Source organism: Podarcis liolepis (assembly GCF_965112155.1).
Source record: "Podarcis liolepis genome assembly, chromosome: 4".
In the NCBI taxonomy this organism is placed as follows: Eukaryota; Metazoa; Chordata; class Lepidosauria; order Squamata; family Lacertidae; genus Podarcis; species Podarcis liolepis.
The window spans coordinates 79,653,952-79,681,146 of record NC_139558.1 but is presented as its reverse complement, the minus strand read 5'-3'; the positions used below and the strand labels follow the sequence as shown (position 1 = coordinate 79,681,146).

General features: G+C 41.3%; 1 protein-coding gene across 9 annotated transcripts in view; it reads left to right on the top strand.

Moving 5' to 3' along the window:
• Nucleotides 1–27,195, top strand: part of FRY (FRY microtubule binding protein) — a 192,624-nt gene that overhangs the window by 111,805 nt on the left and 53,624 nt on the right. For 8 of the 9 annotated variants that reach the window (XM_083498834.1, XM_083498827.1, XM_083498826.1 and 5 more), the window contains 16 exons: nucleotides 1,188–1,443; nucleotides 2,071–2,253; nucleotides 5,136–5,222; nucleotides 6,484–6,743; nucleotides 7,477–7,666; nucleotides 10,234–10,358; nucleotides 12,674–12,731; nucleotides 14,235–14,326; nucleotides 14,582–14,754; nucleotides 16,777–16,937; nucleotides 18,054–18,164; nucleotides 19,751–19,905; nucleotides 22,324–22,423; nucleotides 23,532–23,703; nucleotides 25,286–25,542; nucleotides 26,212–26,358. In XM_083498834.1, the coding sequence (XP_083354960.1) occupies nucleotides 1,188–1,443; nucleotides 2,071–2,253; nucleotides 5,136–5,222; nucleotides 6,484–6,743; nucleotides 7,477–7,666; nucleotides 10,234–10,358; nucleotides 12,674–12,731; nucleotides 14,235–14,326; nucleotides 14,582–14,754; nucleotides 16,777–16,937; nucleotides 18,054–18,164; nucleotides 19,751–19,905; nucleotides 22,324–22,423; nucleotides 23,532–23,703; nucleotides 25,286–25,542; nucleotides 26,212–26,358 (2,527 nt within the window). The remainder of the gene's footprint in view (nucleotides 1–1,187; nucleotides 1,444–2,070; nucleotides 2,254–5,135; nucleotides 5,223–6,483; nucleotides 6,744–7,476; nucleotides 7,667–10,233; nucleotides 10,359–12,673; nucleotides 12,732–14,234; nucleotides 14,327–14,581; nucleotides 14,755–16,776; nucleotides 16,938–18,053; nucleotides 18,165–19,750; nucleotides 19,906–22,323; nucleotides 22,424–23,531; nucleotides 23,704–25,285; nucleotides 25,543–26,211; nucleotides 26,359–27,195) is intronic. The other variant, XM_083498831.1, reaches the window with a different exon arrangement.

The following is a 27,195-nucleotide window of genomic DNA, read 5'->3' as shown; positions in this document are numbered from 1 at the left end:
TGACAGGGGTCTTGCAAGTAGCCCGGCAGTATTATTGACTTGTTTTTCTTTAAAGCCGTATCATCGCACTCTCCTCCATTTCAGAACCGGTTTGCCATTTGTCATGGGGGCATTGACTTAGACGAAAAAACAAGTCTAAAGCCCCCTTGAGCTTACATAACTAGTTTCACAGTTATTTGGGCCCTTGGCCATATTGATTTATATAGTGCTTGAAATGTAAATTAAAATTTGAAGGAGGGAAATAATAGAGGGCGAAGAAGGAGAGAGTGGTGAGGATAGCAAGAAATGAAACCTCTGAACTTAGTTGGGTGGAGCCTTTCAACTCTGTCATTGTGTGAAGAAATGCAGTTCTGATGTTAAGAGAACTACCATTTTTGTTGCTTGTTTCTCCTTCAGTCCTAAAACTCTAGACTTGTAGCTCACCAAGCCAAGTGTAGCTTGCTAGTCATAGATGTCTACCCACTAGGGCTTGGATAAACCCCTTGTATTTGCTGCCTGGCTTGAACACACAGAACAGTCAAAGAGGAGTCAGGCCACAGCAAGGGTGGTGCATCCCATTTCACCTCTTGAGGTGAAACAGGAAGTGCACTCTACTCTGCCGCTCTGCTGCTCTTGCCACTGAGCCACTTGCCTCTGCCAGCACCACCCGCCTCTGCTGGAAGTACTGCCAATTGCTGGTGGGATCTCACAAGATGTCTTTGGAAATCTCACAAGATCTCACTAGAAATCAACACCAATGCCAGCACCACTTCTCCGCCAGTGGTGGGGCATCTTTGGGGAGCTTCCACTGCCTGAGGCAGCTGTTTCACTCCACTTCATAGGTAGGCCCGCCCTGGGCCACAGTAGTTGTCTGGTGGGCCACATTTGCCTTGATTGTGAAGAACTGTGCCACTGCTTTTCAGTGATAGTTCCTCTCATGGGGAACTCCCTCTTTACTGAGGTGCATCCCAATGAATTGACTGGAGTTTACTCCAAGGGAAATGGGTATAGAATTGCAGCCTTGGTAATTCATAAAATAAATTCTAAAGTTGCACTCTATTCTTACAAGTGGTGCTGTAGACGATGACTGAGAATAGGTTTATTAATTTTTTTACCTCAGATTAATGATTGGCTAGCCTGGGTGTGTGCTGATCACAAATTGGTACTTGGGTAATTTCTGACACGAAAGTTGCTTTATTTTTACATAGGCTTTCTATCCACATGGATGATGAACTTCGGCACATCGCTCAAAATTCACTTCAGGGCCTGCTAGTTGATTTTGTTGATTGGAGAGAGGATGTGCTTTTCGGCTTCACAAACTTCCTGTTGCGTGAAGTTAACGATATGCATCATAGCCTCCTGGACACGTCCTTAAAATTACTGTTACAGTTGCTTACGCAATGGAAACTGGTAATGCACACTCCCGGAAAAGCCAGCGAACAGGCAAAAGGCAGGTCTACAGAGGTAAGACTTCAAAAGTAGCGCATCGCATTTCAGAACAATTTGGCTAAATTTTTGTATACATTGATGTGTCTTAAATTAGAGCCACATTTGTTTAATTTGCACATTGGGCATGGCAATATTTTTATATCAGTTCAGCCCTCACCGTTGGACCACTATTAATTAATGCTTAAACGGGTGGGACTTCGGGGGGGGGGTGTTATTCCGGAATAATTGTGTAAACAAACATATAGAGGTCAAATTTAGCAGACCAAATTGTGCAACAAAACGCAAATGTATTTTCTAAGAGGAGAGTCCTATTTGTAAAAATCAACAAAACAGCCCAATTCAGCAAGGCATGTGTCTACCTCCCTGTTCTGTAAGTACAGAAATGTTGCAGTTCCAGCGGCAATGACACATTGCATATATAGATTATGGCATAAGTATTTAGCACTGTTATCATAAAGCATATCTAAAGCTAACCATCTTTTAACTTATAAGAAATGGATTGTATCACAATGGCCATGGATCTTATTTTCATTTCGTTTTTCTTAAATTTCACATTGCATACTATTGTTTCATTATTTTAACATTATGAACTCTTGAAGCTTAATGACGTATGTTGGAATATACAAACACATCATTTTGCAGCTGATACCGAACGGATCCGCTCACAGGACACAGACAGAGAGAAGTTCATATTCCAACGTTCTACATGCTGTTGAAGGTTTTGCACTAGTGTTACTCTGCAGTTTCCAGGTCGCTACACGTAAACTGGCAGTATTGATTCTCAGAGAGATCCGCGCTCTATTTCTTGCACTGGGACAAGCAGAGGTACGACTTCTCATTCCTGCATCACAAATACAATTTCCCCAAGTAATTGGGGGGGGGGGGGTTGAATGAAAATTTGTTTTGCTGTATTACCTTTTGCTTTTAAAATGGACTTTTGCTTACAGTCCTGTGCGTGCTTTTATGCACCAACAAGACCTCGCTGGAAATGGTGGGACTTGCTTCTGAGTAAATGGATCATAGATTTAAGTTTTTATGTTCCTTTAGTTTTTATTTGCATAACCACTGGAACTGTGGGAATGAATAGACAGAGGGCCAAGCTAGGCATGGCAGCAGGCAGATCTGTGATCAGATCTCCTGTAGTTTGTTTATTTTAAACTTGAATAAAAGCTGTGGAGAGCAGGGACCATAACACTGAGAGAGAGTTAACCATTTCATGTAGGTTTCCTTTTCATGATGCTAATTTCCTTCACTCCAAAAGCTTCTATTTGCCCCATGGTTGTTCCCGAAATCTAACACACTAACTGAATATTCTTAGTTGGATATGGGACTCCTTTGATTTGTCATCTGATTTCTTCACTTGCCTTTATCCAGTACATGATAATAGTGCAATCCACCATGCTGCATTGTTTCCATTCATTCTAATGGTTATTTGCTGAGTTGCATTCAAGATAGGCAAGAATGAGGCCTCTTACTAGATTTGATAGCAACATGAAATGTGGCAGGATTCGTGACAGGCAAAATATGTACAGGCGGCGGCCATTTTAGGCGCATCCTGTTGCCGACATGTGGGTCCTTTTGGACCCGTAAGAGGTCAGAATGTGGGGAAGTAACAGGGTGGGGCTGAGGCAGGGTGGAACAGGGTGGGGGACACTCATATGCTCTCTGCCAACACGCAGGGGGCTGGAAATGGAACCCCTGTACAAAATGGTTCCCGCCTTACCTAGAAATCTTGGGTGCTCACTTAAAGAAATTAGAGGTTGCATCCAGTGTTAGTCCTACTCAGAGTAGATCCATTGACATTAATGCGCTTTACTAACTTAGGTCCGTTAATTTCAGGGAGTCTACTCTGAGCAGAACTCGGCTGGACACAACCCGTATTTCTTGTTTCTCAGTCTTTCAGACCCCTGTTCTAACATTCCTTCAGATACGCAAATGGTTCTTGGATGGAGGTTATTTCTTCCTTTAATAATAAAAAAAGCATTGTTACTAGAAAGTGTTATGTTTATTAATATGGAATTGGCCGATACATCGTGTCCGTCCAGCTGGCAGCTACGTGTAATAAAACGATTTCATGCACTGCATTTTTCTTTGCACCATAGAGAATACTAATTCTTGTTTGTCAAATACAAAAGCATGGAGCGCCTTGTTCCCAGTTAGTAAGTTGCTAAGTGGAGAACAAAATATTTTGTGTTCATGCCATTGGAATGCTTCAGTAAACAGCAGGCTAGTTTTTCATCCCTTCAATACATGATGTCTTAAGTCGTATGGCATTTTATGATGGGCACTTCTGTTCTGCAAACACTGAACTAAATCCAACAATTAACCTCATGTTGAGCTTCTGTCAGTGCATTAACTTTGTAAGCACAAAAAATGAAGCAGAAGTTCTGGTACAACACACACACACTAAACTAGATACTTATTCTGACCCGCTTTGCCAGTTGTTAATTTATCACAACTCTAATATTTGAAAGAGTCCTACAATCCAATGGAATTGGATTCTTATTTGCAAAGAATTTGAAACATTAAAAAAAAATAGAAATTACTGGTTGTGCTAAGTGTATTATAGAAGATGAATCAGGGTGTTGTCATGGCATAAGTATTGGGCTGTGCTTCCATGGGAAGAGTATGCTTGTGCACTGTTTAGCATTCCTCCTCACTCAAAGTAGAAGAGCAGTCAATTCTTGCAAGAAGAATGTTCAAAGGTGGGAAGTGTGTGGGAGTGGAGTTTCTTCAGCAGCCTTCCCAAGTCTGGTGTCTTCCAGATGCCTTAGACTACAAATCCCACCATTCTCGGCCCGCATGGTCCAATGGTCAGGAACATCTAGAGGACATCATCCTTGGAGAAGGTTGGTCCACAAAATGAATCCGGATGGCTACAGTTGTCAGGAGTGCCTCTGGGAATTGTGAGGGAGCTAGGAATCGAAAACAGTGAACGTGCTAGTGGGACCTTCAGCAGAATGTTACAGCTCTTCAGTGTTCCAGTCAGCCATTCCATCTCCTTCTGTTGTTTTGCAGTGGCCACTGAGCATGCTCACTCCTCATTGGGGTTTTTTTAAAGGGTCCTCTCTCTTTAGCCCCCACCCCCAATTATTTTTGTACTTTAGCAAACCTTGCGGTTTCCTCAAGCCTCCTGAAACTTCCTTCTTGTAAGTGGATGATTCTGCTTTGGCTGTTTAAACAACTGCACTAGAGGGAGTGAATAACTGCAGTCTCACAAAATTTCAAGTAATGCTGCTGCAGTAATGGCTCACTTTGACTCACTCAGAATAATTCTGTTTCGTGCAAAGGATATAAATGAGTTAGAACCAGTTCTCATTCAGAAATTGGAGTGGCTGCTGAACTGGAGTACACTGACCATTTTGACCAAATTTATTTTGACTTGAACATAAGGTGGCTAAGTTGCCAAAAACAGTAAATTGCTCACTTACTTGGATGTCATGTAAACTGAGTGTTTACCTGCAACGGTTGGATGTGCCTGGACTCATACATGAGCTTGTTGACTTCAGTTGGTTGATTCATATGTGGTATCACTGCTTTCAATATGAGATTGTTCCTCTTTTAATGCTTCTCCCGTCACACTGTCTATTTCATACATATGATGAGGTAGACTCTAGCCCACAAAAGCTTATGTCACAGTAAATATCTTACTCTTCAAACACTCTTTTTAAAAAATGACTTAATTTCTGTCACCTTCACATGTACAGGATGACGATAGGCCTATGATTGATGTCATGGACCAACTAAGTTCTTCTATTCTGGAAAGTTTCATTCATGTGGCCGTTTCAGATTCAGTAAGTACCTTCTTGTTATCCTCTAACTGTTCACAATGCATATGTGCTAAATAAACAGAAACTGCAACGTTCCAAAAAGACTGGAATGCAGATACAAAGATTATAGGTATGTTAAGAAACTCTTAAGAGTTGCTTCAGGCATTAGATTTTATTACTCAGTAGAGCACAGGTAATCTCCTTGATCCGCTGTTGCAGTTCCATCACATCAGCCTGTAATTGTAGCTGTATTGATATTTTCAACGTCTTAGCAGAATATTAGGTAATAACTGGCTTCATAATTTAATTACCAGCCGTATCCAGAGATTTGCATGTATCCAGATTCAGATCTATTGTACAGTCAGACTACCCCATTAATTTAATAATTAATTTAATAGCCTCAATCCTTGCATGGATTGAATCTTCCACTCAAACAGATCTCCTGCCTAAACAGTTATTGGATCAGTGTGCATCACTAGAATGCAGCAAGGTACCTTTAGTATAGTCAGTGGGGCAATGTCGCAAATTGACTAAGGAACAGAGAATAAGCCATGGACTGATTCTGACTGCATACAGGTGCAGAAGGAGCAGGAACACAGAGGCACTGTTAACTTCTGCCAATGTAGATAAACCCTGAGCAGAATGAATGATGGATCAATGAAATACACTGCAGGTTGTGTAGTGTTTCCATCTCTTCAAACAAGGGTTTGGCAGCCAGTATCCAGGTCCAAATGCAGATTTGCTACTTACACGTGCCCCCAAAAGAGGAAATGCATCCCCAAAATCCCCATATATGTACATGGCGAGCTTTTTGGATTGATGCAAATTTGGAAATAAATGCTATCATTTAAACAGAATGGCTGGTATTTAGCTAAGTTGTAATGAAGGAACATGACTAAGTTAAGTCCGTTAATGTCAACAGATCTAGTCTGAATACCACACGGTGCATTTTATAGTGGGAAGAAAGACCAAGGGACCTCTGTGCCTGCTCAGTCTGCAGTGCAGGTGCTAACTGCTGTTGGATAACTTCAAGTCCCCTGCTTTTCCTTCTTAATGTTTTTTAAAAAATATTTAAAACAGATTTGAACGAAACAGCCCTTCACATAGAGCTGTCCTCTGACAGCCTTTCAAGAAGAAAACTCCTTTATTACGTAGGACACATGGGCAGCCTACTGAAAGGGCAGCTTATCAGGAAAATAAAAAATGGGTCAGGCTAACCTCTGAAATAATACGCTGACAGCGATTTTCTTTCTTTTTTTAAAAAAAAATCTTTTCCCCCCCACAGACAACGTTACCATTAACCCATAATGTGGATTTGCAGTGGCTGGTAGAATGGAACGCGGTCCTTGTTAATAGCCATTATGATGTAAAAAGTCCTTCCCATGTCTGGATATTTGCACAGTCCGTCAAAGATCCCTGGGTCCTCTGCCTTTTCAGTTTCCTTAGACAAGAGAATTTACCAAAGCATTGTCCCACTGCTCTCAGCTATGCTTGGCCTTACGCATTTACAAGGCTGCAGCTGGTCATGCCTTTGGTTGATCCAAAGTAAGTTCTACCATTATTATTTTACTACTATTTGGTTTTCAGTATTTCATATTGCACTGATAGATCTGGTCTGTAGTCACTGTTTTTAAATAATAAATTCTGCAGATAAGGGAACTACCAGAATGGCATATATTTGATAGGAGGGTTACGTTTTTGTGAGCCTGCGTAGTCCAGTGTGCAGAGTTGCGCTTAGAATTGGGGTACCTGGTTTTAAAATCTTTGTACAACTGTGGCTTCTTATAGGTGGTATTGAGAAAGCATTTGCCCCTAAACTTTAGCTCTTCACCTCCAAAAAATAATTGCTGTGAACGCCTTCACATGCTTGCAGTGAGAAGTATAAAAGATGTAAAGCAGTTCTGCATGTTTTTCAACAACAAAAATAGCACTGAGTGATTTTTTTATGTTGTTGCTGTAGCCATAGTTTAGAACTTCAGGAGCTACCTTTGGTCCATCAGTATTGTCAACACCTGACTCCCAGTGGCTTTTCAGGGTATTAGACAGGAGTTTGTACCAACTCTACCTGGTGTTGGTAGGAATTGAACCCAATACTATATTCATGCAAAGGATATTCTCTACCACTGAGTTATGATCCTTCCCTTCTAGATGAATTTCATTTTATGCTGAACTGAATCAGCCCCTTTATATTGCTATAATGTCTCCTCTTTGAAAAATAATAAAACAAAGTAATATCCCAAACTGATTTTTTAATTTTATTTTAAAACAACGTATCCAGCAGCCCTGTGAATGCAAAGAAAACCAGTACAGCGAGCAGTGGAGACCATTATGTCACTTTATGGAGAAATTACCTTATTCTCTGCTTTGGAGCAGCAAAACCCAGTATTATGAGCCCCGGCCACCTGCGTGTTTCGACTCCTGAGATCATGGCTACCACACCTGATGGTACTGTTAGTTATGATAACAAGGTAAGTGGTATTTCGTTAAAACGACTTGGCCATCAAATGAGAAATATGTTTATATATGATGTGTATTTTTCACACAAGACTCAAGCCTAGTCCTTCTATACATTGCCATCTGTAAGCCAGGAGTGAGGAACCTGTGGCTTTCCAGATGTTGTGGGACTGCAGCTTCCATCACACCTCCCCACCAGCATGGCCCAGGGGTTGGGGATGATGGGAATTGAAGTCCAGCATCATTGGAAGAGCCACAGGTTCTCCATATCTGCTTATAAGGCAAAGTGCATACATCACTACCAAGCTGTAGCATCCTTAGGAAAGACCTTGCTAGAACCATTGCAGAGCTGGATTTGAGATCCTTCACCACTCATAGTTGTTAGCGTTGAATCAAGCGTCTTCTTCTTTGGCGATCACTCATAGCTAAGTAAGATTGTCTTCCATGAACACGGTCTTAATGGTGTGTCCGTAAGTGACTGTGGAGTCCAATTCTGGATCCACACATCCTTCTACAGTGGAGACATAGGTTTCCAGGTGGGAGTTGATCACGGTGAGGGTTTGTCAAACATGCCTTCCTCTTAGCTCATTTCTCCCTTTCGCCCCAAGTTCATGCTTCTTCAAAGTCCATGACGCCTTTGGTAAAGGTCATTCTCCTACTGGAGCACTTGCAGGCCGGTGTTTCCCAGTTATCAGTGCTTATACTACATTCTTTTAGATATTTTAGTATGTTAAGGGTAAAGGGGACCCCTGACCATTAGGTCCAGTCGTGGCCGACTCTGGGGTTGCGGTGCTCATCTCGCTTTACTGGCCGAGGGAGCCGGCATACAGCTTCCGGGTCATGTGGCCAGCATGACTAAGCCGCTTCTGCCGAACCAGAGCAGCGCACGGAAACGCTGTTTACCTTCCCACCAGAGCGGTACCTATTTATCTACTTGCACTTTGACGTGCTTTCAAACTGCTAGGTGGGCAGGAGCAGGGACCGAGCAACGGGAGCTCACCCCGTTGCGGGGATTCGAACAGCCAACCTTTTGATCAGCAAGTCCTAGGCTCTGTGGTTTAACCCACAGCGCCACCTGCATACCTTTTTTTTTTTTTTTAGTATGTAAGACTAAAAAAAACTACATATGGCTGGCCTGGCCTGCTTTTTGCCCCAGAAGTACTAACCCATAAATAAGTTGGGATTATTTGGAACTGGAAACAGACTTGGTAGGCTCCATAGGACTTAACTGAAGAACCATTACCATACCTAGATGAACCATTCAATGGCCGGAGTCATGATAAAGTGATTTTTAATCCCACATTGGCAGTGGTACCTATATTTCGTCTGTTTTGCTTGAGTCTGACGAAAGGCTGTTCTAATTTTTATTATATGCCACGTTTACCTTATGGTAATTATTCAGTGGTGTTGCCAACTGACTTGTGTCAGTTGCTCTTTTGTTTCAGTATTAAGGTCACACAGACTTTCTGCCAAAATGCCTTTCATGGCGTAGAGCAGATATGGGAAGTATGTTAACCTTTTTATGCACGCATACCATTTGTGTGACAGTTGCAGATCCCCTGCCCCAATTATTTCTGGTGCACCTCTAAAACATTTGGGCAGCGGTCTGCAACTCGGGATAGAAGGCAGATGTGTAACAAAGCAAAGGGAAAACGATACTCTCTTCTGTAAACTCACAGTCATTTTCTGCCTTGGCAGAAACTGGCAGACAATTCCTGCATCGGACAGTTTTTTTGATCCAACATGCTTCTAAACTGCTTTGTTGAGTTCATAGTTCTTGTCCTCTTGGGCACTCTGAAGAATAACTGGCTGGTTCCTTCACTTGGTTTGACCTAACCCTTCGCTGTCATCTTTATAGGCCAGAGTAGAACCGCGCACCACCCCACAAAACAAGCAAGCAAAAACTGGCATTTAGATTTGCTTCTGAGGCACACTGCAGCCACATTTTGCTTCTTTATTTACATAACATTTCTTCCACACCTTCAGAATAATTTCTGTTCCCAGGATGGTAAGACATAAAAAGAACAACAACAGCAATGATAATAATATGAAGCATGCGAACTAATATAGCAAATTGAAGCAGCAAACGAAAGCATTCCAAGAATGCTTGTGTTAGCAGTTCTTAAAAGCCTGGGAAAGCAAATGTTTTCGCATGGCACTTAAATGATAATAACAAGGTCTCCAGATAGGCCTCCTTGGAGAGAGCATTTGAAAGGTCAGGAGCCACTATAGAAAAGGCTCTCGGGTGGCCACCCATCTGACATTATATGAAGTTTTCCTACTATTGCACCTCTGGGTCATCCCAGGAGCAGGAGAGGGAAAGGAATGAAGAAGAGTCTCTTCTCGGCCATTTGACCTGTGACCAGATAGACACCACAGCAGCCTTTTTTCCTCAGACCCCACAGAATCAAAGGGGGAGTTATCCTCGCTCTCTTATTCATGACTGTTGAGCCACTTAATTCTGTTTTGTAATACATGCTTTTCAAATTCGCCAGCAATACCTATTAAAGCAGTACATTTTTTGTTATTCTGTTCTAATTGCTTTAATGATTATATCCGTTTAAATTTATTGTATTTTTAGGCTATAGGAACTCCATCTGTTGGTGTGTTGTTAAAACAACTAGTGCCTTTGATGAGACTTGAGAGCATAGAAATTACTGAGTCACTTGTGCTGGGCTTTGGAAGAACAAATTCTCTCGTTTTCAGGTATTGATGTGCCATGAATTTCTTGTTCAAATTGCTTTGGGATGCTTACAAACGGAGGCTTAATATCACCAAAAGTATAAAATTTTGAACAGGAAGGGCATTAAATTGGGGGCGGAATTCAGATCGGTATTTTGATTCTGAAGTCATTATGCGGATGCTGTGTAAAACCTGAAGGTGTGAGCCGCGCCAGTAACACAATAAACACCTGTCTGGAAGCACCCTTAGTATAATAAATGGTTAGCAGTGGCCCAGCTTACATCTCATATTAAACCATAGTTAGAAACAAACTGGGTTAATGTGAACATGCAGCATGCTGGTGTATACTACAGAAAGGTTCTTGCTTCACTCGTCCCCTGCTCCAGCTGCATGTCAGGCTAACAAGCTAAACAAACCACGAGGCTAAATTTACACATTACAACAAGCCAGACTCTTGATTTGTTTCACAGCAGCAAGGGACAGCAAAGTGTTTCATGTTAAACCATAGTTTATTTTTAATATGGTTTAAAATGACCTGCAAACAAAGACAAGTGTTTTATCTTGGGAGACACATGATGAAGTGGAATACACTCCCAAGCAGCATGGACAAAGATTTAAAATATAGCTCAGGGGTCAGCAAACTTTTTCAGCAGGGGGCCAGTCCGCTGTCCCTCAGACCTTTAAAAAAAAAAAAAAATGAACGAATTCCTATGTCCCACAAATAACCCAGAGATGCATTTTAAATAAAAGGACACATTCTACTCATTTTAAAACACGCTGATTCCCAGATTGTCTGCGGGCCGGATTTAGAAGGCAGTTGGGCTGGATCTGGCCCCAGGGCCTTAGTTTGCCTACCCTTGATGTAACTGATCTTAAATTTGGAAGGACTACTCTATAAGAGTCTTCTGATTACCAAAAATATTGCTGGTGTCTAGGCAGCAAGCCCAAATGCTATACCTTGTGTGTTCACTCTCTGTCCCAGTTCTCCTGGGGGGCACCACTCTCTGTGTCTGGAGACGATTCTGGAGGACATACTCCCTGAGATGCCAAAGGCCCATTGGCAATGTCCCACTGGGATTTGTTAGTGGCCTCGTCTCTGGACTGAGGTTTAAGCTTGTTTTCCTAATCTGGGGAAATATATCTCAGAAGTGACAAATGGAGATGAGGTAGTTCCCCCTGGTTTCATGGTTCCTTTCCTAGCAATATAAGTCAGTTACATAAACTCCTAGAGGGCGGGTGGTCCTCTGTATTTGAGGGTGCATTGCAGCAGGAATAGGAGCCTCTGGGTGTTGTTGAACTCCAGCTCCTATCAGCTCCATCCAGTGTAGCCAGTGATGATGGAAGTTGATGATGGAAGCTGGAGACCCATGACATTGCATATGGCAACGTATACACATTACAGCTGTGATACAGGGCTTTAACAGACAAGCAAAAGACCACATGAACAGGGACTGCCATTTGCTTCACTGCTGCATGGTGCTTTGTCAGTGCAACCCTATTGTAAGCACAGCACGTTTCACAATGAGGAAGAGAATTGGGCATACTCTGGGCAGGCCTCTGTTGTATAAACACCGGAACTGGGTGATTTGTAAATTATATATCTATCTATCTATCTATCTATCAATCAATCAATCAATCTTTATTACGGTCCAGAGACCCAACAAATCGTTACAAAGCAATGCACAATTCAGACAGCCTACCTCCAGGTTAAACAAGCATTTTGTTCAAACTTAAAGATAGGGATCATTGGTTCTTGCAACCACCAATAAAAACTTTGCCACTGCTAATGTTCTAGCATTTATCCGGTCTTCCAATAGGAACTTGACATAGTGAGCCTCTGATTTTCCCGGGAAAGGTACCAGCAAGGGTAATAGCCCTGGCTTGCTCATATTTCTCACAGTGCAGCAAAATATGTTTTATGGACTCGATGTCTTGAGCCACACGAGCAAAGTCTGTCCTGGTAGGGAACTCCTCTCAACCTGCCATCCAACACTGCAGAAGGAAAGATGTTTAGTCTGGCTTTGGTGAAAAAACTTCGATAATTTGGTACTTTCAGGTTTTTAATGTAAGATGTTAACTTAAAGACATGCCCGTATTGTACTCCTACTGCCAGCGGACTACAGACTTTGTGTGATCGAGATCGCAAGTCTCTGTGTGCATTATCCCATAATCTTTGCTTTAACGTCTTTAGGGCGCCTTCATAACCCAGGTAATACAGTGGGGGGGGGGTGACAGACCAATATATAAAATTTCTGTTGTTAAGAGTCAAAGCTTAGTCATTCTGCTATTTCATTTATGAAGAACTTTGTTTCATAACATACTCTTTTTTTTTAATGTAGGGAATTAGTGGAAGAACTTCACCCACTAATGAAAGAAGCATTGGAGAGAAGACCGGAGGTTGGTTGATTTAATTAAGTTGAACACATTTAAGAGGCAGCACAAATATAACAGCAGACATTAAAAAGGAGGAAGAAATGCTGTCAATTAAAAGTGTTACTAATTTCAGATTTGGCAAGCGTTCATCCTAATAAATTTGTATAACTGTACATAAAATTATTTTATTTCAAGAGGAAACAACCATTCATTATGCTTTAAGGCAAGGGTGCAGAATATGTGACCCTCCAAATGTGGGACTACAACTCCCATGATGCTCTCTAATGTTTTAGGTGACTGCTTAACACTTAAAAAAAATTTCAGCACATCTGTGCAGACATGTACATTTGTTTAAAAGTTTTGCTAGCTGTTTCATTGGTAATTACTGTGTGTATACTATTTTAAGCAGATCTCCTGATATTTGTGTTGAAAGTTTTATTATATATACTACTTTGAAAAGTGGTCTTTAAATATGTATAAATAAATCCTTGACCTGGGGCTGATGGAGGGCCACATGTTCCCTGTCCCAGATTTAAGATATTCTGGATTGTTGCATGTCATGTGCTCCTGATAGGTAGTATTGCCTCTGCTTCACTGTAAACTGAAATACTCCAAAGTCCTGCTACCAGAAACCCTCTCCCTTACATGCAAGGAGGTGTGGCTCACTGGGAAGAGGCAAAGAGGATGAAGAAGTGAAGGAGGGATCTCATTCCTATTGCATTTTTTCTCTCCAAATGGAGCACTGCTACTGCTCCCCCTGAACAAATTTACTAAAAGCGATAAGCCAGAGTGAATTCCAAAGATGTTAGTTCACTGAGTTCTAGACGCTTAAGTACAAGGCAGTGAATGGTTCCTGTGGGATGTCACAATAACAACATTTTTTTCAGGTGCACCGATTGAGCGAAAAATTTAAAATGTGGTTTAAAAGACCCTGTGTAATAAATCCATTGTTAGTAATGACGCTGGTATCTCTTGTAGTAAAGGGTTTTGGAATACAGAGCTGGAAACACATATGTAAAGTAATTTACCCATCTCCCTCCCCCCCCCCACTCCTTTCAAGGGTCAGTACAGTGGTACCTCAGTTTACGGGCTTAATCCGTTCTGGAAGTCTGTTCTTAAACCGAAACTGTTCTTAAACCGAGTCGTGCTTTCCCTATTGAGACCTCCCGCTGCCTGTGCCCTTCCACCATTCAGATTTTGTTCTTAGACCGAGGTAAAGTTCTCAAACCGGGACACTATTTCCGGTTTTGCAGAGTTTTTAAACCAAATCGTTCTTAAACCGGACTGTTCTTAAACCGAGGTACCACTGTATAGTATCTTTCCTAGAACTACTTCTTGCAGGAAAATGTTTCTAATCTACATGGTCATGTGTATGTGCTAATCAGAAAGTTCATATTATTCAACAGTCATCAGCATCTCTTTAAATATTGGTTCTGAGCCCAGGCTCGATTAGATCTTGGGTTTTTTTTAAGATCTACATTTGTGTAATAGATGTGATTAATACTGGCCTCTTTTCCTGCGACACAGAATAAGAAGCGTCGTGAACGCCGAGATCTGCTACGGTTACAGCTACTACGCATTTTTGAATTACTTGCTGATGCTGGTGTGATAAGTGATAGGTAGGATATTGCTTTTCGAGTGGAACAGGGTCTTGTGACAGTGCTGATTATTATTATTATTATTTTATTATTATTATTATTCTAATTCCTTAGAGCATTTGTAAAATAAAGTTGGGGCTTTTCCATATCTATCCACTATATTCTTTCTTTTTACATTCTTGAAATTGATATTTTAAATGTTGCAGTCTGCCAAGCACAAGTTCTTATTTTATATCTGAACGGTTCCTTAAAACATCCCACTTTTCTTTGCCGTAGTACAAACGGAGCCTTGGAGCGGGATACATTAGCACTCGGAGCCTTATTCTTAGAATACGTTGACCTGACTCGTATGTTACTGGAAGCTGAAAATGATAAAGAGGTGGAGATTCTTAAGGACATGAGAGCCCATTTCAGTGCAATGATTGCCAATTTGATTCAGTGTGTGCCAGGTATGGGGATTCAATAATCGTGTAAATTGCAGGACGGTGAAGGCGAAAGTACAAGACAGTGTTTGTCAAAAGCATTGTAGAGCTTTGGATATAGAGAAGGAAGCTTTAATGTAGTCAGTGAAATATAAAGGCAGGGACAAGTTCTTACAGGTTAATCTGCATGGAACAGTAAGAGTAAGGGAGGAAGTTGGGAGAACGGGGGACAAGTAATCAGTGAAGAATAGATGGAAAGCCTGCAGTTGTACATATTTCATTTTATCTGTCACATTACTCTTTGCACTGTCCTTGCTACATGTATTGTGGACTAGGGACTTTAGAAGCCCATGTAACTTAGATAATCTATAGTCCATATAAACCAGAATATTTGGCATTTAAATTGATCCATCTTGTTTCAGCATATGAACTCTAAAATGGCCACAAAGGAGAGATTTTCATGTAGAAATTAAAATGGAACTTGGATGTAAATAGTCATGTATGCATGTGACTAACATATACGCGTGCATTTTGGCTGGTCTGCACACAAAATTCCTATTCATTCTTAGCCTCTGCAGGAATTTTGTGGTGCGAAGTGACCGGAAATTGACTTATATCCTACTAGCTCAGTGTTTACTGGTTTCTGGCTGCCAATTGGTAATTGTAGAAACTGCAAAGGAACAGTTGGCTTTCATCTGGAGAAAACTAGCTTCCGTCAAGTAAAGTGATCATTGATTTTTCTTGCAGCAAGGGGCTTAATTTAGCTATTGCTACGTGCTCTTTGTGCTAAAGGATTGCTTTGCAAATTGATCGTGTTCCATTTATTGAGACAGCATAAAAGGCCTCTAGCCTAAGCGCTGGCAATCTGAAGGCTCCTTCTGTGTTCATCATTAGATCCATCTCACTACATTCAGTGCATTAAGCCCAGCCATGTTTAGTACAGTTTGGGCTCTGCTGCATTTAGAACATCTGCAACAAGGAGGCAGCCCTCTTTTTTTACAGGGAATTCTCTCAACAGTAACATTTTAAAAAATTGCCTTTTCACTCATTACATATATACTCTTGCTCCAGGTAAATAAAGGTTTTTATAGTTGCCAACACAGCTTTTGCTATTTTTGTAAGGAGATTATTTTTAGATTCAGTATAAATTTTTAAAGATGTGTTTCCAGTTATTCAGATGCTCAGAACATAATGCTCACAGACCTGTACATGATGGGAGATTGGGATCAGTTTAGGCCAATCCCCCATAATGCAGCTGTCTGCTCCCACCTGATGTTCACACATTTGCATTCCACATTGTGATAGGGGTGTTCTTGTGTCATCTGCAGTGCATGTATGCCCCCGTCAACACAATCTCTGCATCTCAAAATCAAAATATACAGAGTGTATAGATAGGACATACATCTTCATCGTCATACTTAAAATTTGTACATCACTATTAATTACTAGTATTATCCCTTATATTACAGATGGGGGTGGGACTGAGTTTGAGAGGGTGTGTGGTTTGCCTCTTAACTACCTAGTGAGTTCCTGGCAAGAGGCTAAATTTGAGCAGAGGGCTTCCTGATTCACAACTCTGATTTGCAGTGGTTCTATAAACGCGCACACACCTATGTAAATATAAAATCCAATTCATGAATGTCAAGAGGGGACAATCAGAATCTCCTACCATGCGTAGATTTGGATTATGTGCATAAAACATAATGCAATAGGATTGTTGCTTTACCTTGGGAATCAATTTGCAGCCATGAGAGAACATTTTGATTGTGTGTGTGTGTGTGTGTGTGTATCTATATCTAGAATAAAGCTTGGTGCAAATGGCTACTTCAACTTCCTTGTTGATGGTTCTGGGAATTGCATATTTCTTTTGAGCACCTAAGAGCTCATTTCATAGATGGTACATTCTCCTCAAATGTTTTCAGTGCATGCAACCAGGAAAATTATTCCAGGACTTGTTGCCGGGCTACAAAATGTTGCATAAGAATAATGTTCATGTTTTCCTTTTAAAAAAACAAATTAACAAAGGTAATTTTATGTTTCTTTGCTCAGTGCACCATAGGAGATTTCTTTTCCCTCAGCAAAGCCTGAGGCACCACCTTTTCATTTTGTTTAGTCAATGGGCTGGACCGTTCAGTATCATGTTTACACCACTTGATCGCTACAGTGATAGAAATCACCAGATTACAAGATACCAGTATTGTGCTTTGAAGGTGTGTGATCATTCCTTTTACTGAATAAAATTCCGCATCTAATGATGCTCGTTAAATAAATAAAATGTCTTTCTTTTACAAAAAACAACAACTCTGTACATTTTTTTTTCTTTTGGCTCTGTCAGTTTTTGTGTAAGATTGATTCATTTGATTCATCTGAGGGAGCAGGAGATTGGTATTAACAGCAACTTTATAAACACAATATTTTGCTTTAATGCAGCAAAAATATATTGCTAAATTCTAGGTGCTTATTTGGCAAACTGGTTACTGAGAGTTGTTTTCAACTAATGTTTACTCGGAGGAGACTTGGGAAATTAATGGATCCAGGTTATTCATTGCCATTGATTTCAATGGGTCTACTCATGAGTCAAAATCAGTCAACTACAACCCGCCCCCCTTTTTTTTAATTGAAAACCGATACGAGGCAGTAAGCCTAACTTCCAAATAGGAGATTACTTCTGCTGCAGTGCCTACTGAATGTTTCATTCTCACACTGTATACTAGATGCCAGTTCTTCATCAAAATGAAATGGGTAAGACAGATGAAAGTAGGAGTCAGTTTGATTAATCCAGCCTTTCTGAACATGTTGACATCTGGATGATGCGGACTACAACCATGAATGGCCATGCCGTTCAGCCTGGGGCTGATAAGAGTTGTAGTGCAAAACCTTTGGAATACTTCTAAATGCTGGACTAGATTGGGTTTGGGTCTGTTCCAGCAGGGCTGCTCTTGCATTCTTAAAGAAGGCACCAGTTTGGGGAAGGTTGGATTAATATGTAGTGAGGATATGGAGGAAGAGAATGGAGTTCAGGGAAGGGAAGGGTAGACTGAACATGTGCCCATCTAACCAAGAGGTATTAACTGGGGTTATTGATGGGATATCGTTGCATAATATTTTTTACAATGCCTAAGAGCAACAACCTCCACACTTCAGTGGCCTCACTGAAGCCCCTTTAAAATCTCCCATTACTACATTGCTTGATGCGCTGCACCATGTTTAGAATCTACAGTGATCTTACAAGGTGTGGTAGCCAATACACCGAAAATAACAAATAAGCAAAAGTGTGCTGATTATAGTTGGGTTTGCACAACCAACCTCCTTCCTTCTGTTCTTAGGCAATGTCAGCTGTGCTATGCTGTGGCCCTGTATTTGACAATGTGGGCCTTTCCCCAGACGGCTATCTCTACAAATGGCTTGATAATATTTTAGCTTGTCAAGATTTACGGGTGAGTAACTCAGCAATGATGCACTTCTGAAATGATTTTAAATGTGTTACAAAAGAATGTCATTGCAGGAGGGGGTGGCTTCTGCAGACGCTGGTATCTAGTGAATATGCAATAAAGAGTTGTTATCACCACACTGTTAAATGAAAGTATATTTGTTACTTTTTTTGTTACACATACCTTAGCATAGTTTATTAATCTAAATTTCTGCTGAAAAATACTCAAGGCCTTTCAACGCTCTGCAAATTAAAAAAGGCATGGGGCAGAATGATCTCAATGTGTGTGTTTACCTTTCGCTTTGAAGTCTTCCCACCCGATAGACCACCCACCTGATTCTAGGCTGTATGAAATGCAAATGTGAAATGACCTCCTGCTTACTTGAAATAGCTGCTGGTGAATCAGATCAATGTGAGTGGGCAGATCTTCTGATGAAGGCCAAAATGAGTATTAGCTTTAGGAGAAAATAAGGCCACTGCTATGGAAGATCAATGCTTTCCTTGCATGCTGGATCTCTGCCACATTAAATGTGCCTAAACCTGCTTTAAAATGCCCACACAGTAACTATTTATCAGTGTTTCCTGCGTATAGATGCAGCTGTTTTTATGTGCTCTGAATAAAATGTGCGAATTAGGTGCACTTCCACAAATTTACTCCCATTTTCACAACCTATTCTGCCCCAAAGGTTTAGGCTCAGAGTAATCCTTGGAATAGTCTGATGAACAATAAGGCTGCAGTCCTCGTCTCATTTACCTGGGAGTAAACCTCACTTAATTCAGTAGGACGTACTCCAAGTAAGCATGGTTAGGATTGTGCTGTCAGAAGGCAAGAATGAATAGGGAGAAGGAAGGCATGAAAGTGAAGATACCGTATTTTTCGCTCTATTAGACACACCAGACCACAAGACGCACCTAGTTTTTGGAGGAGGAAAACAAGAAAAAAAATATTCTGAATCTCAGAAGCCAGAACAGCAAGAGGGATCGCTGCACAGTGAAAGCAGCAATCCCTCTTGCTGTTCTGGCTTCTGGGATACCTGTGCAGCCTGCATTCGCTCCATAACACACACACACACATTTCCCCTTATTTTTTAGGAGGGAAAAAGTGAGTCTTATAGAGCAAAAAATACGGTAGATAGTGGAATTGGAATAGAGTGGTTTTTCCTTATGGAATATGTTAACCACAATGATTGTGATGGCCAGTAACTTAGATAGTTTCACAAAGGGATTAGACACACATAACATCAGGGATCTCACTCAATGGCTGGCAGAAGAGTACCTATTGTACTCTGTGGTGGGACTGTCTGAGGGTGGCAGAATTGAGGGAACAAATTCAAGAGGAGATTTCAGTCATTCTGAAAAAGAACATTGATTGTACCCCACAATTGTTACTATTACCTGTATTTGAGGGGTCAGATGTTGAGATCAAATCTGAGGAGGCATCTGGCAAGCTGTGCCATTTGAAACTCAATGTTAGTCTTTCTTTATAGACTTTGGTCTGATTCAGCAGGAGGTCTTGCTTCCTTTGTGTGCTTAATTATTGATGCAAATATTATGGATAATTGAATAACACTATGCCATTTTCTGTGTACTCAGGTTCATCAGCTTGGCTGTGAAGTTGTTGTCTTATTGCTGGAATTAAATCCTGACCAAATAAACCTCTTCAACTGGGCTATAGACCGGTGTTATACTGGGTCATACCAGCTTGCTTCTGGATGCTTCAAAGCCATTGCAACTGTGTGTGGCAGCAGGTATCAGTAATCCTTCACGTAGGAAGTGCCAGAAGTTTGCAGTGTGATTTATATTTAAACCCTGCAACTATTGAATCGGAATATGCTTGAATTCTGCCTTACGTAAACATTGAAAGGAACGGTTACAATCTCAGGCCTATTTGCTATTTCTTAGTGTAGCAACTGGATATTCATACTGTGCAGAAGGTGGGACAAAAATGCCAGTGAGCAAGTGGAAATGAACAAACATTTTCTTAGGCAGAAAGCCTACAGCTAAGCAATATGCTTTTTCTGCTTTCCCTGGAAAATTCATACCTTTGTAATTTGGTGCAATGCTGAAGACGAAAACTAGGACCAGGTGTGTCAAGTACAAAACAAACCTATATACAGAGTACCAGCTACACTGTTCATTTATATAATGAAGATCAGTGTAGATCAAAACAGGAGTGCAAAGCTGTGAGCAAATTCAGAGATTTTACTGGATAAAATTTGTTCATTTCTACCCAGGAGTGTCAAAGAATGGTCACAACTGTTTTGACTAAGGATGAGGACTCAGATATTGGCAAACATTGATTTTCCATGAGGGGAGGTTTGGTTGGGTATGAGATAGACGCAGGCAAGGAGACAAAGAACTTTAGTGAAAATTGAGCGCAGAGCTTGTGGAATAGATTGGGAGGCTAAAGCAGCAGGACTGAGAAAAGGACAGGGTGGCTGCATAGCAGAAGGAAGTCAGGCAGTTATAGGCGTTGAGCTCAAGAAGAGTTTCTAACAGGAGGATGGATGGAGAGGACAGTGAAGAATGGTCCGGAAGATGAAAAAAGATAACTAAAGGAAGGATGGGATGTGTCAAACCCACCTCACAAGGTGGTTGGAAAAGAAAGGGGGTGGCGAGCCATGTACATTATACTCAGCTTATTGGGGGAATGGTGGGATAAATACATAATAAATAAAATACGACAAAGCAGATGATCAAAGAGGCATCACGAGTGGAATTTCACATTGATTACACCACCAAAACTTCAGTTGCAGTTCATGATCTATTTTGGGATAGTTGCCTGAGGTGCAAAGAGCCAGTGAGCTGTGATCAACCAAATAATAACTTGAGGGTTGACTAACAAGATTATTTTTCTCCCATCCTCTTCAGACTTTTCGTTGCAGCATGTGAACCCTTCATATGAAAGATCTCTTTAAGCAAGTTAGATTCCCCCTGGATCTAAGCTATAGCAGTAGCTGTCATTTAATCATGATTTCTTTTGTTCCACTAAACCTTAATATAAGCTTCCTGGCTCCTAGGCTTGAGGCGCAACATTTCTGTTGTGATATTAAATGCTTTATATTTAAAAAAAAGTATTTTGGAATTTCACTAATCACAAGAAATGGCTAAATCGACATACTGTAGCATTGCAGCAAATGAAATAGGAGCTCACCTCCGTACATTTATTCCCCCAGCAATATCCTCAGGGCTGTCCTCCTCCATGTATTGACATTCCTTGCATTTCTGCCTGTTTTGAATCAGCTTGCTTAGATGGAGCAAAGCTGAAATCTGATTCTGGGCACCTGATTCATCATTTACTTTATGAGTGCTTTGAGTTAATGGTGGTAGCAGGCAGGTGGCTCTGTGTATTGTGAAATGCAGTGTGAGGTAGAGGGTGGAAAAGAAAAAAGCAGTATTGGGTATCAGGTGTATAGAAATTCGGGCTGCAGTCCTACCCACCCTATAGTTGATGGCTTGGGTAGGAGGTTAGAATGCTGTGTATTTCCCTCTTTGCCAGCCTTCAGCAGTGGAGAGGGGAGCTGCTAGCTCAGTGGCTATGGCATGTGCCTCAGCTCTACTGCAGTTAGCTGCTACCAACAGGTCTCCTGTTGGGCTGGGTGTTGGAGAATTGTAATTCACTGTATCCTAAGCACCATGGATACCTAAGGAGCCCAAGACCAAGACCCCTAAGATAGGCCAGCTTGGAATAATAATAATAATAATAATAATAATAATAATAATAATAATAATAATAATAATACCGCCCATCTGGCTGGGCTTCCCCAGCCACTCTGGGCAGCTTCCAACAAAATATTAAAATACAGTAATCAACCCCAATAAACCCATCCCACCTTCCATCCTGTTTGTGCTGGGAGATTTGCTGCTCTCTTATCTCCCCCCAGCCCTTCATTAGGATTGCTGTGCCCAGCTCAGAATGCAAATTATTTGCATTTGTAAATACTTTGTATATTATTAGGAATTCACTGTTCTTCAGATCTGCCTTTAAAAAAAGTAATTTTACATATTTTGTGTTTCATTTGTTCTAATGGTGTTTCATATAGTTCATTGTTCTATTCTTAGTACTGTATATGTTGCCTTGAGCATATTTTTGCAAAAAAAAGAAATGATTACAAAACTTTTCTTTGGAATAAAAATGATCACAAACATTTGTTTATTTTTTCCAGGAACTACCATTTTGATATTGTGACCCTTTTAAACCTAGTCCTGTTTAAAGCATCTGACACAAATAGAGAGATTTATGAAATTTCCATGCAACTCATGCAGGCATGTATGAAATATTTTTTTAAAAAAAAATCTTCTAAAACCATATATGGAAAAGCAAACTCCTGTTTAGCCTCCCGTACACTTATCAATGTATTACATGCTTGTTTTGTTCTTTAACAATCTACAATGGAAATATGACAAGAATCCTTTATATAAAGGTATAATGCAGTGACACTGGGGCACACGAAACAGCCTTGGAGCGGGAGGGTACTGTACAAGGGGCCTGACCCTTCATTTTCAACAATATTCTTTGGACAGCAACACCAGGTGTTGGACTGCGCTGGGCAGTCTCTTAAGAGCACAGTGTTCCTGGACATGTAGCCTGGTGTGGTGTGCATGGGAGTGCTGGTTTGTACAAAGCAGTCTGGGATGGATAAGGCAGAATGACAGGAAAAGGTGGGGCAAGAGATCAAAGGGGGAAGAGAAGACAGGATGGGCCATTGGCTGAGGACAAAGCCTTGACTGATCTGGCTGATGGCTTTCAGTGTCATAATAGGATTGGGAAGGGAAACAGGTGAGAGAAGCAACCCCAATAAGTTAGAATCATAGAATCATAGAGTTGGAAGAGACCACAAGGGCCATCGAGTCCAACCCCCTGCCAAGCAGGAAACACCAACCCCCTGCCAAGGTCTTGGGAAGCGGGCCAATTAACCCCTACCAGCTGAAAAAAGAAAAGTATAGTCAATCAGCCTTGTGAATAAGCCCACAAAGGTTTCTAGCCTACAGATTGTTTTTTTACTAGCCTTCCAAGTGGTTGATAGCCAGTGTTTCCATGTTGGCTGTGGAAGAGGGGTAGCCTTCTACCAAGTGGACTGGCAGAGTGGGAGAGGAATGGCGCGATCCATCTCCTCTCCACCAGCCCACTGTGTTGTCTGGTTGTGAAAGAAGAAGCTTCCCTTTTTGACACTAAAAGGGAAGCCAGATGAACTGGCAGGACAGGTGGAGCCAAGAAACTTGCCTGTGCATAATTCCTGGTTGCATACGGCTACCAGGCTCTGGTGCCTAAATGCAAGGCTGTGTGTACAGATTAATACCCTGGCGATTGGATTCTTTTAAGATGCTGTTGAAAACCTGTAATGCCGCTTTTGTCATTTATCTTCGCCCACAGATTTTGGAGACCAAGCTTTTTGTTTATTCAAAGAAAGTAGCTGAGCAAAGACCTGGCAGTATACTTTATGGGACTCACGGCCCATTGCCTCCACTGTACAGCGTCTCACTAGCGCATCTGTCCTATGAACTGGCAAGAATGTACCCTGAGCTCACGCTTCCACTCTTTTCAGGTAAGCGTTCCTAGTGATTTTTTAAAAATAAATGCGAATTAGTAAACTCCCTGTTCTTGGGGAAGCAGATTAAGTTTGCCTTCTTTTCCCCACGACCCTCTTAGTGCTCCTGAGTAGGATGGAACTCCCACTTCTGTGATCCCACATTGTTGCATAATAACTCTTTGTGAAGCATTTTTGACATTCTTGCTTTACGTAACTTGACATATTCAACAAATTTGATACTTTGAGGGTAAATTTTAATAAGCATCTCATCCTCCCCCTGCGTTGATACTTTTAGCATTAATTTTTTTATTGCTTTTACTTATCTTTTATCTGTAAGTGTCATTTCACTGTGCGATACGTTAGGAAGACCCTTTCTTTTGTCCTTTAAAAACAGTTTATGAAGACTTTCCATACGAAAGCAAAACAAGCATAGAAACACTAAAAAGTTGGAGCATATGCAGCTGTGTATTTGGTTATAGCAAGCATAAGAGCAAAACATGTGGGCAACAGAAAACCTCCCACAAATAAACAATCCATATCACACAAACAATTAAAACACAAAGTGACGCAGTCAGGGACCCTTTCTGATTGTTGAACAGAATTTTAAAATTCAGTCTCTAAACTCAATATTAATTCCTTTGTTTTACTTGGTGGTTAGTCTCATTGCTTTTCAGGTGGCGATGTTAACATGAAATCAGTTCATCTATGCTTTTGTGCTTCATAAATGTTCTCTTCCTTCACAGGATTAAGGTCATCAGATACATAGAGAAGCAGAAATTGAATAGTTATCACTTGCTGAAAATGCGGGATATAACAATATATTCCTACACATATGACTTAGATACAGAACGAAAAGCTCCTGAAATCATTTTTTTTTTTATCCTTTTAAGGACAGGTGGTTTAACTGAATGCCACAAAACCTGTTCATGCATGTTGTGTAGGGCATTGAGACAGGATGAGGTCCATGCCTTTAGCCCCAGGATTGTGTCTCCTTCCTCTGACATCCAGGTGTAGAATTACAGTATATCATTTGCAAGGAAGCCCTACATGTGAAGATTCAGGACAGCCAAAAGAAATTTCTTGTTCACACAGTGCATAGTTAAACCATGGAACTCTCTCCCACAGGAGGCAGTGAGGGCCACCAACTTTGGTGGCTTTAAAAGGAATAGACAAATCCATGGAGGATCCAGCTATCAACGGCTGTTAGTCCACGATGGCCATGCTCTACCACCACAATTAGTGGCCCTCATGCATCTGAATACCAGTTGCTGAAAACCCCAAGGGTTTCTTGTACTTGGGTCCTTCTTGTTTGGTTTCCTGCATTCTTCTGGTCAGCCTCTGTGAGAACAGGACACTGAACTAAGTGGGGCATTGGCCTGATCTATCAGCTTCTTCTTACATTAAGGTTTATTTGCAGACAAAAAGCTCTCCATGAATGGATCTTGGAGGAAGGTGACGCAGCATTGGGGGTAGGGTTAAGAGACCAGCCCCACTTCCATGCTTCAACCTGGAAGTGCCTACACACAAGTTGCATTTGAATAATGCTGCAGTCTAGCTGGTGAAACTAAAACGAGCTCTTGTTTCCCATTGTTTATAGAAGTGAGTCAGAGGTTCCCAACAACACATCCAAATGGGCGCCAGATCATGCTCACCTACCTGCTGCCGTGGCTTCACAACATTGAACTTGTAGACAGCAGGCTGCTTCTCCCAGGGTCAAGCCCAAGCACCCCAGAGGATGAAATAAGGGAGAAAGATGGGGAAATAGCTGTCACCTGCGGACTGAAGGGAAATGGCTGGGGCTCTCCAGAGGCTACATCGCTGGTGCTTAATAATCTGATGTACATGACTGCTAAGGTAAGCAAATAAACGACATGCTTTTAAATAGGAAATCCAGTACTGCTTTTGAGCAACGGTTCATTTTTGCATGCTTTCCCCCATATTTCAAGTTGAAGGTTGTATGCACAACAGCCTTGTGAGGGCCACCCAGGAATTTGAACCTGGGTCTCTCCAGCCATAAGTCCAATCTGCTTCAACACGCTGGCTTTCTTAGTATTTTTCTGTAGTTTTAGACAAGCCAGTGTTTGACCTGATTGGTTAGATTTTCTACCTCTGGTGCTATAGATATTGGTTTAAGATATATTTCTTTGTTGTTCGACCTGTGATGGTTCAGCTTGATACAGTTGCTGGGCATCCAGTGCTCCCATTCCACTAGACAAGAGCAAAGTAATTGCAGTAGCCGGATGAAACTTTCCAAATTTCTCCTCTTCCTACCAGTGCCCCCATGCACCCTCAAAATCAACTTCAGAGTGTTGGGGGAGCTTCTGGACAAGATTTGGGATGGTGGAGGGGGGTGGAGAAGAAACAGAAGTGCTGCTACACAAGTCGAACTTGGCTTGCACTGAATACAACCCAACAGTTATTTTTGATTACGTTGCATCTCAGTTTTCTTGTATTTTGGCCATTTTGTTGCACTTTTATCAAGTTTGCCCTTTTGTCCCCCCACCCCCTGCCCCTGCAATGCAGTACGGAGATGAAGTCCCTGGACCTGAAATGGAGAATGTCTGGAATGCTTTAGCCAACAATGAAAAATGGAGCAACAACCTGAGAATAACATTGCAGTTTCTCATAAGCTTGTGTGGGGTCAGCAGCGATACCATCCTTTTACCTTACGTAAGTGATTTTTAAAAAATAACACAATATTTTTCCATGTATAAGACTAGGGTTTTTTTACCCCAAAATTAGGTTTAAAAATGGGGCTCGTCTTATACACGGGTAGTGCTGAGGGGTGTTTCCTTAATTTGGAGTCCCCCAGATTCTTAATTTGAAGTCCCGTCTTATACATGGGGGGAGGCGTCTTACAGATGGAAAAATACGGTAGTTAAAAAGCTTGTATTGCCTTGGATTCTAAGAAGAGTTAACTCAAAGAAGTTCAGGGAAGGAAACTTTCCTATTCTTTGTCCCTCCTGTCCCTCTGAAAACCCTCTGTGGAGGTGGGGGCAATGTGTGATGAGATGCAGAGAACTGCTGGAGGGTAGGGGGGAAAAAACACTAAATTGGGTGGACTTCTGTCTGATGTTGTTTGAATCTCCATCCCCTAGCCTCATTCCTTCCCCTCCATGCTCCATCCTGCATTCTTCAGGAGTGACCTCTGACCCTCCAGAGTGGGCATTTGCAGGACATTGGCAGCTGAAATAATGGAGGGGATGAGAAACTTTACTTCTCTGAGTGAGAGGGAGACATCCAAAGATGGGTTGTATCCCTGTAAGTGTCCCAAGGACAGACAGGGTCACCTGAACAGTGACTGCTTTCTTAAACTCCCTTAACTTATTTTAGCATTGAAGCCATTGTTCCTATTAAGCAAAACAGCTATCTGTAGAAAGATGTGCTTCTACTAGCATCAATCTTATGCATTTAATAAATTAAATTATCTCAGTTTGTAGAGTAATTCAGATGCTATACTGCAGGAAAGTAGGAGCATAATGCCAAATATAATTGTGGAACTCCAAG